Source organism: Arvicanthis niloticus, chromosome 30 (assembly GCF_011762505.2).
Source record: "Arvicanthis niloticus isolate mArvNil1 chromosome 30, mArvNil1.pat.X, whole genome shotgun sequence".
NCBI classification, from domain to species: Eukaryota; Metazoa; Chordata; class Mammalia; order Rodentia; family Muridae; genus Arvicanthis; species Arvicanthis niloticus.
The window spans coordinates 5,515,109-5,529,843 of NC_133438.1; the positions used below are offsets into that span (position 1 = coordinate 5,515,109).

At 47.0% G+C, this 14,735-nt stretch overlaps 1 protein-coding gene across 1 annotated transcript in view; it reads left to right on the forward strand.

Annotated features, from left to right (window-relative positions):
* Nucleotides 1–10,660: 10,660 nt before the first annotated feature.
* Ptprh (protein tyrosine phosphatase receptor type H) overlaps nt 10,661–14,735 on the forward strand; it is a 29,068-nt gene continuing 24,993 nt past the window's right edge. Inside the window, exons 1-3 of the mRNA XM_076927694.1 lie at nt 10,661–10,773; nt 11,479–11,512; nt 11,711–11,977. Of these exons, the coding sequence (XP_076783809.1) occupies nt 10,723–10,773; nt 11,479–11,512; nt 11,711–11,977 (352 nt within the window). The 5' untranslated portion in view covers nt 10,661–10,722. The remainder of the gene's footprint in view (nt 10,774–11,478; nt 11,513–11,710; nt 11,978–14,735) is intronic.

Sequence of the window (14,735 nt, forward strand, 5' to 3'; positions counted from 1 at the left end):
CACAAGAGCAGGAGAGCTCATCCTGCCTGTTAGGAGCCGTGGTTAGCGGTGACAATATTCTCCATTACAAGATGGCGCGGACATCCTGTGCTCCCACAAGTAAACAATTAACTGCGCAGGTGCAAAAGGCAAAAGCGCACCAAAGTCACTGCCCATCCCGGGGCGTAATATGGGTGATGAGTGAACAGCCAATCAGAAGTGAACACACCACTCTAGGGTACATATAGCAGTGCCTTTCCCGGGCTCGGGGTCTTTCAGCTTCTACTGCTACAAGAATAAAGCCTCATTGTAGTAACCACCCGAACACTGCCTCACATGTCTCACGGGCGAAGGGGACACGGAAGAGGCCCGGAATATCTGGTGCCGAAACCGGGGATCTTCAAGGTGCTGCGGAGACCCCTTGAGACTCGGGGCGCGTTAAAAGACTACAGGATCGAGGTACGTCTCTGAGAGGTATGCTTGGGGTGGAAGCCTTGGTTGCGAGCAGATTCTCACCCTTTGCCGTCGCTGCAGTAGTTGGCCTCTTGTTTGTGTTGCTTTTGCTTTTAGCTTATTTGTGTTGTGGGGATCCAGCTTGCAGCACAGCTATTAGGGCAAGTCACGAGGTTTCAGGAGAGGTCCACTCCAGGGTATCAGAAACAGAGCGTGGTAGCCGGCATTAGGCCAAGGAGCCTGGGGATCAGGCCAAGGAGCCTGGGGATCAGGCCAATGAGCCTGGGGAAAAAGATCAGGCCAAGGATCCTGGAAAGGAGAAGCAGGCAAAAAACCCTGGGCAGCAGAGACAGGCCAAGGAGCCTGGTCAAAGAAAAGAGTACTCAAAAGGAACAGGGGCCACTGCAGGGCCTGTTAAGGTTAAGGACCCTTCACCGGCTGGTCAAGACAGAGTGGAGGTCAAAAGGACCCCCCTATACCCTATTAAGGAGCTTGCTGCCATAAGACTAAGAAAGACCTTGAGCCCCTCCACCCCGCCCTTGCCTCCAGCCTATACCCCAGGCAGCGTCTCTAATTCATTTCTCAGCCCAGGAGATCGGAGACAGCTACAGCTTGCATTTCCGGTCTTTGAAGCGGCAGAAGGAGCATGTGTCCATGCCCCAGTAGAGTATAGGCAGGTCAAAGAATTAGCTGAGGCAGTGTGTGCATGTAGAATTGGGGCTAGTTTTGCTGTGTCCCAGGTGGAGAGGTTGGGTGCGGCTGCTGTGACGCCAGGAGACTGGCGGGACGCAGTGAAGGCAGTGCTTGCCAATATGGGCCAATATTTGGAGTGGAAAGTGCTCTGGCATGAGCGGTTGCAGGCACAGGCTGGAGCTGATGCAGGCATTGAGGGTCAACAATTGTGGACTTTTGACATGCTGGCTGGAGTTGGCGTGCACGTGAGCGACCAGACCGTTCACCCTTGGCAGGAATACGCACAAATAGCCACAGCTGCTGTTAAGGCCTGGAAGTCTCTCCCCAGGCGAGAAGGCAGTAACCTTTATTTGTCCAAGATAATTCAGACATCTAATGAGTCTTTCTCTGACTTTGTGGTCCGTATGACTGAGGCAGCTGGCAGAATCTTTGGGGAACCAGAGCAAGCAATGCCATTAATTGAACAAGTGATCTTTGAAAATGCCACAGCTGAATGCCGTGCAGCCATTGCTCCTCGGAGAGCCAAGGGATTACAAGACTGGTTGAGAGCCTGTTGCGGCTTGGGAGGTCCCCTCACTAATGCAGGACTTGCGGCAGCAAATTTAGAGATGGCTGCTGTCCTTCTCCAAGGTCAGGGACGCGACAGACTCCCGCCATGGCCGGGGAGGGGAGCTGTCTGTGTTTTTCCACAGGGTGAAGACAATCCAATTTGGGTCCCCACCCGGCTGGTGTAGATCGTGAAGAATGAAGCTAGATTGCAAGATAACGGCTCTGATTCTCCTGATGCTGATGTTTGATTTGGGGATAAGTATACCACTATGGGCCATAGTTAGATCTTGGCCTGTTCCCATGCCAGTACATTCAAATTCTGCAGTGCTGCCATTGTTTACAGCTGCTGAGTGTTACATGGATGCCCTGTGCTCTCGGCGCACCCACCAGCAGCCTGAGTTATATAATGCTACAAGTTTTCCATTAAACTTTACACTTTGTTTTGTGGCAGCAAGCAAGGGTAATAGACAAGTAAACTGCATACACCTTGTATGATTCTTAAGAAAGCTACTCTTGCTAATTGGGTGGATCCTGTGACTTACAGTAAGGTAGAGACAGGAGTGCTAGGGGCTGTCTTAAATCAGATTAGTTCAGGACAGATGGAAGGACTGGGATATATCGGTCTGAATTAATTAGCACCTATAAACATTACCACCACCATGACTGGAAGTAATGTTACTATAATTAAGAGGTCCAATTGGCATACCAATGGTGCCACTTTGCAACAGATGATACCGTGGTACTATCCAGATTTGTCCTTTCCAGTGGTGTTTTCACCTTGCCAGTCTAAGATTAAACCCAAAAAACAAATTGCCAGAGGATTTAATTTATCCCCTCCTCTCGATTTGGCTATAATGAATAATACAGGTAAGAGCACTGGCATAGAAAATATTTGGCCCTTTTATCATTGGGTGTTGAGTAATGAGGCTGGAGCTAGTGCCAGTGTATCTGCCTTTGCCTTGTTGAATGGTATATTTCATGAGGTACAAAATGTTTCAGCTACACGATCTAATGTCTCTAGCCATTTGAATAACACTAAAATTAATAAGGTGTTTAGGAATGCATCTGCACAACCGGTGTCGGTGTGTGTGGACCCCTCATTTTTCTTTATGTTATCCAACTTTCAAAATAATTCTGATATCTTGGATTGTAAGAATGTTACATGCTTTTTAGCACAATGCTGGAATGGATCACTAGACCTAGCCTTGGTTGTGCACGTGCCTACCTTTGTGCCCATTCCAGTAGAAGCCTATCCTGAAACTTTCCCTATTACATCATTAATAAGACATAAAAGAGACTTTGGCATTACTGAAGCCATTGTCACTGCTATTACCATCTCTGCAGCTGCAGCTGTGACAGCCGACACAGCCTTGGCTGATCAGGTTACAGCAGCTACTGTTGTTAATCAAATTTCAGAAAAGACTTCTGAGGCTTTGACCACTCTACGGAAAGTGGATGCACACTTGGCATCGGGCATTCTGTTGGTCAATCAGAGAGTTGATTTGCTCCAAGCTCATGTAGAACAACTCACGGATGTGGTTCAAATGAGCTGCGTGTCAGCAACCCCACATCTATGCATTACACCTCTGAGATTTATGAATGATACATTTATTCAAAGCCATAATCTTTCTGCTTATTTACAAGGGAATTGGACTGGGGAGCTGGACCAGATGCAGCAGTGATTGCAGATCCGGATTTCGAGCCTTGATGGAACACAAGTGGACCCTGTTACCCCTGGCGATTTTACTTCTTGGCTTACCTCTGCCGTTTCTTTCTTTCTTAAAGGGTGGTGATAGGCCTGTTTGATACAGCCCTATGTTGTGGATTAGTGTTCATGTTATGGTTGGTCTGCAAGCTCAGAGCCCAACAAAAACGTGACAAAGTCGCTATCACCCAAGCACTCGTAGCCTGGAGCAAGGATCTTCCCCTGAAATTTGGCTGTTTATGCTAAGAAAGTAACTGATGACTGAGACCCTCAGTTGATGCACCCCAAGGGTTCAGCCCATTGCACTGGGTCGATGAGAGGTCTAAGTCCAGCCAGCCCTTGCCTGAATAACTGTGGTACCTGAATATTTAGAGGTGTTTGTGAGTGGGTACTCAACAGGGAATGTTCCACGAGTGTGGATAGATTTCCCGAAAGTATGCCTGATTGCACAAAGGTTTGATACCAAGAAACCTCCCCTGGTGGCGCCCCAGGGTGGAGGCCCCCTTTCTCTGACCAAAAGGCATCGAGATGGGTACGGGAAGTATTACTCATTGCATGACGACAAGAGAAGAAACCCATTACAATATCTCATTTTGCACAGGGGATCAGGCCTCTGCTTTCCCTCACTGAGTTGGTGCCGCACTTGATAGGCAAAAGGCTGTTCCATCTTAATAAAATTGATAGGGGGAGATGTTAGGAGCCGCGGTTAGTGGTGACAACATTCGCCATTACAAGATGGCGCGGGCATCCTGTGCTCCCACAAGTAAACAACTAACTGCGAAGGTGCAAAAGGCAAAAGCGCACCAAAGTCACTGCCCATCCCGGGGCGTAATATGGGTGATGAGTGAACAGCCAATCAGAAGTGAACACACCACTCTAGGGTACATATAGCAGTGCCTTTCCCGGGCTCGGGGTCTTTCCACTTCTACTGATACAAGAATAAAGCCTCGCTGTAGTAACCACCCGAACACTGCCTCACGTGTCTATTTCGCGGCGAAGGGGACACAGAAGAGGCCCGGAATATCTGCCTCCTGCCCATGTGCCACTGAGGCACTTCATCAGAGCAGTACTGGGGTGCTCTGGTAGTGCACACATCTGGTGGTGTGGACATGGACAAGCCAGCAGACTGACCAGCTCAGTTCCCACCCAGGTGCAGAGCCAGGTCATTGAGTTGGCCTCCACAAAAATCTACCTCATCTTGCAACTGTTGGAGCATATGAAAGGGCTTCCTGCTGATCCAAAGCTCTGGGCTCTCCATGACACAGGGCAACAACAGGGTTCCCACCTGACTTCCTCCAGTGATGGATTATAATCTGCAAGTGTAAATTGAATAAACCCTTCCCCTCTCCCTACTTGCTTTTTGGTCATGGTGTTTCATGGCAGCAATAGAAACTCTAACTAAGATGGTGGACTCTGAGATTTCAAAAACACATGTCATTCCCAGTTAGCCCTCACCTCTCTCTTTCCCTTCCTCTCTCCCTCTCTCTGCCTAATGCTTGTAGGTCAGGATATAGGATATAAGCTCTCAGCTCCAGCTCCAGTTCCTTGCTTGCCTGCTGCCATGGTCTTCAGCTTGTTGGTCCTGGACTCACCCTCTATAGTGTAAGCTCTGGTAACTCTCTTCTCTGAGTTGCCTAGGTCATGGTGTCTTATCGTAGGAATAGAAAAGAAACTTAAACAGAGCAGATGGATCAGGAATTCAAGGTCATTCTCAGCCTTATAGTGAGTTATCTCTCTTCAGTAGAGTGTCTGACTAGCATGCAAGAGGCCCCAGGGCCCAACCCCAGTACCAGCAAAACAAATGGAGAATGCTATAGGCATCTCCATCTGTAAGCTGCAGTCAGTTCTCTGAGTCTCATGGCAGCACTGGCCTGTTCCCTGGGTTTACTATTTAGGATGGATGGGAAGTCCTCATGCTATAGATTGAGAAGGCCAAGATGTCATGTCTGCTAATTTATGAGTATAACCCTTTCACTGACATGCACAGGAACAGAGGCAAGAAACACATGGGGCTTCTATCCCAGCTGAGGAATAGCCTTAGCTACAGTTTCCCTTGTGTACGTGTTGTGGTTAAAATGTGAAATGTCCTCATAGGATCCTGTGTTTGAATTCTTGATCTCAGCAATAGGCACCGTGTAGAGATGGACCTTCAGGAGGCCATGCCTGCTTGGCCAAAGCAGATCGCTGAAAAGCCGGTCTTGAGAGTTGTAGCTGGGTCCAACTTTCTGAGCTCAGATATGTGAATCAATTAGCTTGTAACTTCCCACTGCCACGCCTCCCTGGTGATGGACTGTACCTTCTGCAACCACGAGTCCAAAGTACCTCCTTAAATTGCTTTTGTCAGGTATTTTAATTGCAGTGTAGAATTAACTTGTAATACACTGGGTCTCCCCCAACCCCCAGCCTTTGCCAGACCTGGAGTCATTGTGACCTTTTAAATGAAATTATTTTTACTTTGGTGTTTGATTTTATTTATTTATTTATTTTTAATATTTTTTTAAAATATTTATTTTATGCTCACTGGTCTGAAGGTGTCAGATCCCTGGAACTGGAGCTATAGACAGTTGTGAGCCTCCATGTGGGTGCTGGGAGTAGAACCCAGCCCACCCGCAAGAGCACGTGCTCTTGACCACTGAACAATCTCTCCAGCCTCACAGTGACCTTTTGTGTCCCTTACAGATTACTATTGAATCAGAGCCAGGGTGTAGTAACTGTAATTCCTCTTTCCAGGATCTTCAGGACACTGGGAATCTCCTCAGGAGAGAAGTTTGGTGGAAGATTTCCTTCTTAAATTTTGATTGGCCTCAGCAAGTGCCCCCTGAAGGGCATATGTTCCAGATGGAAGTGCTTCTGTGTCTGATTCTTGCTGGTGCTGGAAACTGGGCTATGGGCCTATCCAGGTGGTTGTGTTTTGTGCCTTGATCTTATTTCCAGGCACAGAGCTGTCACACAGCTCCTGGGAGCATTTGGTTATTCACAAATACTGGCCAGTAAGAGTCAGTAAGGAGTGTGTGTTTGTGTGTATTCATGTGTTCTTTGAGATGGCCTCACACTGTAGCCCAGGCTGGCCTAACTCTCACAGTGATCCTTCTACATTAGCCTCCCAAATTCTGGGATCACGGTGCTTGCTTGTCTTCTACCACACTCTCTACCAGGATGGTCACAATCTCACCCCCGACACTGTAAGCCCCAAATAAACATTTTCTTCTATAACTTACCATGGCCATGGTATCTCTTCACAGCAATAGAAAACTAACCTTGCATTTCCTTCAGTGACAGGATATGGGTAGGGGTGGGGGAAGGGGAGTGGGACTAGGAGACAGAGTAGGAGTGGAGAGAGAGTGAGGGAGACAGGGTGGGAGTGGAGAGGGAGTGAGGGAGAGAGTAGGGGTTGGGGAGAGTCAAAGTCAAGAACGGGTCAAGGAAGAACAGGAAGATCCTACACGTTTCATATAAGATTGCTTTGCCCCTGCAGGGGCACATGGTCCTATAGTCATTCAGAAGCCAGGAGGATGTAGACAACACTAGAGATGGTGTGTGTGTGTGTGTGTGTGTGTGTGTGTGTGTGTGTGTAGCCTAGCATATTCAAGCTACAGACCCCTGGGTGTGATTCCCAACACTACAGCAAATGTTTATTACATGGCGCAGGTAAATATATATCTATATCAAATAGATCTATCTGTCTGATCTATGTATCTGATCCATCTGTCTGTCTGTCTGTCTGTCTGTCTGTCTCTCCATATATCTATATCTATATGTATAGATATAGATATAGATATATAGATATATAGATATATATAGATAGATATAGATATAGATATAGATATAGATATAGATATAGATATAGATATAGATATAGATATAGATATAGATAGATATATAATTATATATATCCTGAGATGACTGGGGAGAGACGGGAAGACGGGAAGAACTGACTGGCCAGCTTGTTTTGCCTGTTGGTGAACTCGAGCCAGGTTCAGTGAGAAACCTTGTCTCAAACTATAAGGTGGAGCCAGGTGTAGTGGTGCACGCCTTTGATCCCAGCACTCAATAGGCAGAGGCAGGAGGATCTCCGAGTTCAATGCCAGCCTTGTCTACAGAGTGAGTTCCAGTACAGTCAGGGCTACACAGAGAATCCTTGTCTTGAAAAAAAGCAAGAAACCAACAAGAAAGGTATATATGTCGGAGAGCTCTGCAGGAAGATAGCTAGCATCAGGCTCTGTCCCCCACATTAAATCACAGGCATGGTCACCATCATAAACATACATCACATACCTACATAGTGAAAAAACATTTTTTGAGGTGAGATTCAGGATCTCAAGAGGTGAGATTACAGCTGTAGGTTGAGATGTACTTCAGTAATTAATATTCCTTTTTTTTTATTTTTTGAGACAGTTCCTCACCATATAGCCCAGGCTGGAATGGAACTAGCTATGTACACCAGGCTGGCCTCACCTTGGCCTCTGGAGTGCCAGGATTAAACAAGTGTATTACAACAGCAGGTTGTCCTTTTTCCCCTAGAGACAGTGTTTCTTTATGTAGTTGAGGTTAGCCTTAACACTACATAGATCTGGCTGGCCTCAAACCTCTGCTCTGCCTCCCACCCCTTGGGATTAGAGGTAGGTACCAGCATAGTCACTCTGTAGTGACTTAAAGCCAGACCCTTCCCCCAAAGTAACATAACTTAAAAGTTCCTGTGGTTTTAATGGTGGAACATTCAAGAATGCCCTGATGGGTTAGCTATGCAGATAACTGTATCCTCACATTTCAGGAGATGTAGAAGAGAGGGGAGTTGGGCTGGGTTAGGGTGGAGGGCAGTTTGGAAGTGAAGTCTGTCCTGGAGGCCAAAGTGCAACACGTGATTATGACCCTTTTAAGCTTGCTTCCTCCTCGGACTCGGGAACAATGTCAAAGTCTGAGATGTTTTCAGCACAGGGCAATAAGTGGTAGTTCCCTCCCCACCCTTCCCCTTTGTAACTCTCCTTGATAAAAGGGAGGCTGTGACAAAGGTGACAAGGGCAAACATGTATTGTGAACCATCCAAGATGGCCCCCGGGACCCTCACTTTCTGCTTCTTACACTTTCAAGCTGTGTCTTCCAGTGCTGAAGAGGGAAAGGCGTTAGTGGACAGGGGTGCGCCTTCTATGACAGGGTTAGAAAAGACAGTGCACATTCCTGTCACAGTGGCACTTGGAGAGAGTCAATCAGGCACTCAGGATCTTTCAAGGCCATCCTGGGCTACCTGAGATGAAGTCCCAAGAAATACAACAACCTGGTGTGGTGTGGCATTCCTTCATTCCCAACACTCTAGGGGAAAAAACACTGAAGTAGTGGCAAGTGTAGATCTCTGTAAGTTCAAGGCCAGCCTAGTCTACATAGTGAGTTCCAGGTCAGACAGAGCTAAAAAGTGGGACCCTGTCTCGAAAAATAAATAAAAATTATATCAGGGAATAAAATTCTGTTAGGTGTTTGCTTGCCTAGTATACACAAGGCTCGGGTCTATCTCCAGCACTGTATAAACCATAAATCCTGGGATAATCTCTTGTGTAGTGTGTGGGAGCAACACTTTTCAATAAAAAAAACCAATGACCAGTAAGCTGGGACAGGATTAGAGGTGGGACAGCAAGAGACAGAGGAACTCTGAGAAAGAGTCAAGCACGGGAAGATTCCGCATCCAGACGCAGGCGTATGAAACTGAGGAGAGGTAGCCAGCTATGTGGCACACATAGAGTAGTCTAAATGGGTTAATGGGTTAATATAAGTTACAGACTAGTCAGAGAACAAGCCTAGCTAATGGTGGAGGCATTCATTCATCAACAATAAGCCTCTGAGTCAGGAATGGGGGTGTGGGTGGAAAAGCCCTTGGTTACAGTTGCTTATAATCCCAGGTCCCTGGAGGTAGAGGCAGGATGAGGGGAAATTCAGTGAAGACCATGAAGTGTTTGAGCCAGCCTGGCGTATATAAATCAGATTCATACATAGCTCAGGCTGGCCTCTGACTCTTGGTCTTCCTCAATGTTAGAAGTACAGGTGAGATTACATACCTTGCTTTGATATGGGATTGACCATCCTTCTGCCTCAGCTTCTCACATGCAGTGATAACAAGCATGAAGCACGACACCCTGGTAAGGCTTTTCAGACAACCGTTTTTCTCATCCTTCACGGCTTCTTTATGGGTAGCTGTGACCATTTTTCATAGAGGAGAAATCTGAGTCACCATGGATTAAAGTCACCCTTTTAAGGTCACAGAAACACCCTGTGACAAGGGAAATATGGAAATGTAAATAACCTGCCAGGATAGATTACGGCTCAGGACTGCCTGGTATGGGCTGTGTCTCAGCTGAATCTCAGTGAAGGAATGGAGTGAGGCCTTGCTGGAGGGCAGTGAGGGGCTGCATCTGTGCTGCAGACAAAATACACACAGGCCAGGGGATGAGCAACATGCAGGGCTCACCTGAGCGAGCTGCAACGGTCTATGGGTTGGCAAGAAAAGGAAACAGAATCCAGACCCCCCCCCAACCCCGGTTAACTCAAGCCCTCCAGTGGGACATGAGGTACAGCTTCCAGGGTACCTGTGTGTGTATGTCGTGTGCATGTGTGCCTGTGTGTGAGTACATCCATATGCATTTATGTGTGCAAAATATGTGTATATACATGTGGATATGTGTATATGCATGGATATATGCATATGTATGTGGATATGTGTGTGCATATGTATATGTGTGTGTGTCCACACGTGTGTAAATGTATATATGTGTTTGTATGTGTGTTTAAGACAGGAGCTAATTCTGTATCCGAGACTGGTTTGTAATTTCCAGTACTCCTGCCTCAGCTTCCTCTCTCTCAAGTATTACAGGTGTGAGTCACCACACCTGGCTATGGGCTGGCTATGATGTGGCTATGATGTGTCCCCAACCCCTAAGACAGGACAGCCAGATGGACATTTGGCTCTATTTACTTTGAGTCTTTGAAATCTGCATAGTGCATTCACACACAGTGGGAGCTGACCTCTGTCTATCTAGGGGATCTGAAGGTAACTGTGTGGAGAAGAAGCTTCTGTGGCACAAAATGGGGTGATGAGCACTGAGGTTCCCAGACAGGACAAGAGAATATGTCCAGAATGTCTGTGTGGGGGACAAGGAAGGAAAGGAAGGAGGCTAAGGGACAGGGCAGGGCCCAACTGGGTTCTCAGGCTTACAGCTCCTACTTCCTCCTCCGCCCATTCTAGCCTCAGCCTTTGGCCTCACCAATGGGCTGGCAAAAGGAAAACCTTAAGTCGAAAGTCCAACCAGTAAAGGTTCCAGAGCTGGGACTCCTGTGTCCCCTGCGCAGTATCAGGACACATGGCCAGAGCTGGTGGGAACCTTGGGGTTTGGGGGAGCTTGGTGCTGTTGGTAAGTTCTCCTCTTCTCAGGGATGAGCTGGGGTCCAAAGGAGGGAGGGATAGAAAAGGCTAGAATCTACATTCCCAGAGATGTGGGGGGAAGGTCTCTCAGCCTGGGATGTGAAGTCAGGGAAGGCCATTACCTGGAGAAAGAAGAAAACTCTGCATTTGAAGGAAGATAGACCAGCTTTAGTGTACTGGTGTCTGGTACGAGGGCAAACAGGGGACCAGGCTGCTCATTCACACAGCCCAGACCCACTCCCTCAGACCCAGAGGCCCAAGGCTTAGCTCTTTTTTTTTTTTTTTTTTTTTTTTTTAACAAACCCGAGGTATCCAGCTCTGGCCACCTCCTTCAGCCCCTTTTTCGTTTCCTCTTGTCTTCCCTCCTGGTCCAGTGTTTCCTTCCCCTAGTGCCTCTGGTTATATTTTTCAGAAAGTGAAACTACTCATTTTATCTCTCGCCTATCAGGGAACTAACTTGGGCTCCTGCTTCCCGGGAATTCCGTTTATGCTGTGGGTGACCAATCTCCCCACTAAACAGAACACCAGCATTGAGATGACCTTCATTATAACCTGTCCCCACACTCCTCTCCTTGGTCAAGGTTGAAGGAAAGCTTGGGCACAGAGATCAAGAGAGTCTCATTCAGTCTTGCTAGCTCCATCTCCCCTACCTCACCATACCTCAGCTAATGTCTGCCTACCTGCTTCTCTCTAGGGTTTGTATGGTTGTTCTGTGGTCAAGGCGGCTGGTGAGTAGCCCAACATTTAATCATTGTCCTTGACAAAAGATGAGACCCCAGTACCTCTGAGTCTGATGGTCCATGGTGGGCTGGGAACAAGGATAGATCCTCAGCATGGGGCTGGGCATGGGGAGCATAGGGTGGTGGGAGGAAATGTAATGAATGATGTATGTTTTTCTAATTTGGAAACCCCTCTCTAATTCTCAGCTCCAAATTCAGTGAGAGACCTGAGGGCAGAGACTCAGACAAACACCTCCATCACCCTGAGGTGGGATGTCCCTGAAGGCCCTGACCCTCAGAACTTGACCTACTGGGTCCAGTGCCTTAGAAATGATAGCAGCAATAAAACTCTAAACACAACAGACACCAGTGTCACTGTGGATGGGCTTGCTCCTGCTTCTGCATATGAATGTTCTGTGTGGGCAGAGAAAGATGGAGTCAACGGCAGCACTGAGAGCGTCATAGCCACCACAGGTAAGAGCCAGACTCTCTTAGATTCTTTCTTTCTTTCTTTACAAAAGATGGATTTAAGAGCTGACAGTCTGTTAAGGTGGCAGATTCCACGATCCAAGCAAAATGGAATGGAATCCATACAAGTGAGTTTCTGGCTTTTATCATCCATGTTAAATGTAGGAAAAGAGATAGAGGTGAAGGGGGCCCCCATATATAATGTAGCCAAGGGGGTCTAAAAGTGGTCTCTTATATTGTGAGCACAAAGAAAGTTCATAATTGGCATTCCTAATGTCATAAAAATATTTCCATCTCCATGGGTTGCAACTGGGTACATACCAAGAGCTCACACATCAAACAGAACATATGTCTCCCTATTGCACTGTCAGGTTGAGCCGTCCAACACACACCACTGGGACCTGATTTACAGAGTGTGACCAACAGCCCCAGCTGACTCCCCAACTCTTTAGGCCTCAAACCAGAGCAATTTAAGGACAGGAGTTCAGAGCAACAATGCTGAGGCCTTATCTGTTGTTATTACACAGTGACCTTGGCATGGACATAGAGTTATCCAGTGGAGCTGGTGGCTATGTGACTGAAGACAGTGAGATTTTCTCCACAGAATCCCTGGACTGTCCTTTTGTCCCCTAGGTTGGGTCTCATGAGTACATTGTCCATTCATGACTGACTATTCAGGGCATCAGTCTTGTGTTGGCTTTATCCCCACAAGCACAGTGGCTGCAAGATCACAAGTGCCACAGCCATGCCATGTCCCCAAGACAGCATTTGACAGTCCTCTCTTCCATGATGGTATGTGAGCCTCAGAGGGGATGGTAGGTGTGTCTTCAACATCCCCACCCTCCAGTAGTCTCTGTGTTAACCAGAATTCACTGAAGATGGCAGCTTTTTTGATCAGTTAAGGGCCCTAAAGTCCCTGGTTCCAGTCCATTCACTTACTGTCACTTGGTTCCTGGAGCTGTGTGGGCTCCTGCATGGCCCAATCTTGCCTCATGCTTATTCATTCATTTGGTTTTCCAGGCAATGTTTCTTGGTGTAGCCTTGGTTGCCCTGGAACTCAGACTCAGCTGGCTTTCAACTCAGTAACTTCCTGCATGTGTTGGTTGGAATTAAAGGTGCACATCACTATATAAAGAGATTTAGTTATGGTTCCATGTGTAAATCTGTGTAGTATATGACTCTGTGTGTGTGTGTGTGTTTGTGTGTGTAATCATTTGTGTGGAGGTCAATGTTGGTTTCAAGTGTTTTTCTCTGTGAGTCAGCACTTTAAAAAAATTATGTGCTTATGTATTTACATAGTGTGCATGGGTTTGTATGCATCTACTCGAGACTGGATATGACTCCATATTTCCAGCTAGTCTGGAATTCACTATGTAGCTAGGCTGTCTTTGAATTTATGTAGTCCTCTTATCTCATCCCACCATCACTTGATAATGTTAAGCATGGCAAATCTAGTTGCACCTCTCCTTGTATTGTGTCAGGAAGAGGGAACCCAGTAGAAGGGAAGGGTCCTTAATGGAGGCAACAGTGTCAGTCAGTCCCTGCTCCCACTGTTAAGAGTTCATAAAGTAGACAAATTATGAAATTGTAAGTTGTATGCAGAGGGCCCATGTCCTTTGCAGGCTCTCTGGTTGCCATTTCAGTCTCTGTGAGCCCCTTAGAGCCCTGTCAGTTGATTCTGTGCACTGTTTTCTTGTGGTGTCTTTGTTTCCTCTGGGTCACACATTCCTTCCTCTCCTTCTTCCACAGGATTCCCCAAGCTCCACTAATGCTGGGCTGTTGGTTTTTGCATCTGTTCCCATCAGTTTCTGGAGGCAGCCTCTCTACTGACAATGGGGCACCAGTCTAGGAGTCCAGAACGTCATTAGGAGTCATTTTCTCCTCTGCCTACCACGCCTAGCCCCTTAAGTAGTGTGAGGGCAATGTTCACCCTCCTGCCTCAGTGCCAACCTAGACCAGTCTTTGGTTGTTCAGTCTCACCATTTCTGGGACACCTTTACCCAGCACATCTTGTAGGCAGGGCCAATTGTACATCAAAGGTCTTTTTCTTTGTTTTGGTCTGAGTTAGTGTTCCAATACCCCCACTGGAGTCTTTCTGAGTTACAGGAGATGGCTGGTTCAAGCTCTGGATACTCCAAATCTAAGAGTCTTAGATAGGGTGACCCTCATAGTTTCTTAGTATTTTTCATTGCATTAGATTTCTAGCTCAGACCAGATATGCCACCTCCAAATCCAGTTGTCTCTCCCAATACTTGCATGAGAGATATTTGAAAACTCTAAGCAGTGTCAGAGATGGGCTCCCTTTCATGGCATGGGTCTCAAGCTGGACCAGCCACTCCTTAGTCATTCCACAATTTCTGGGCCACCTTGACCTCACTTCATCTAGCTGGCAGAACCAAGTGCACATATGAGGGTTTTTTTTTTGTCTGGGTTGGTGTCTGAGTCACTCCAGTTAAAGTCTTTCCAGGTTACTAGAGTTAGCTGGTTCAGACTCCAGATCTCTTGTGTCTGGGAGTCTTAGCTAAGATGACCCACATAGATTCCTCAATTCCTAGAATCCTTAGTAGAGTCCATTGCACTGGGTTCTGGAGATGCCCCTCCCAATACAGTTGTGTCTCCCAGTGCTTGCATCAGAGATACCAGAAAGTTCTAGAACATCTCATTTCTACCTGCAACCCAGATTCTCCAAAGCAATAAAGAAGGGCTTGAGGGTGTATGTTCCTTTGTTTTCATTTCTTTGCTTTTTCTGTCTTTGTTTTGTGGA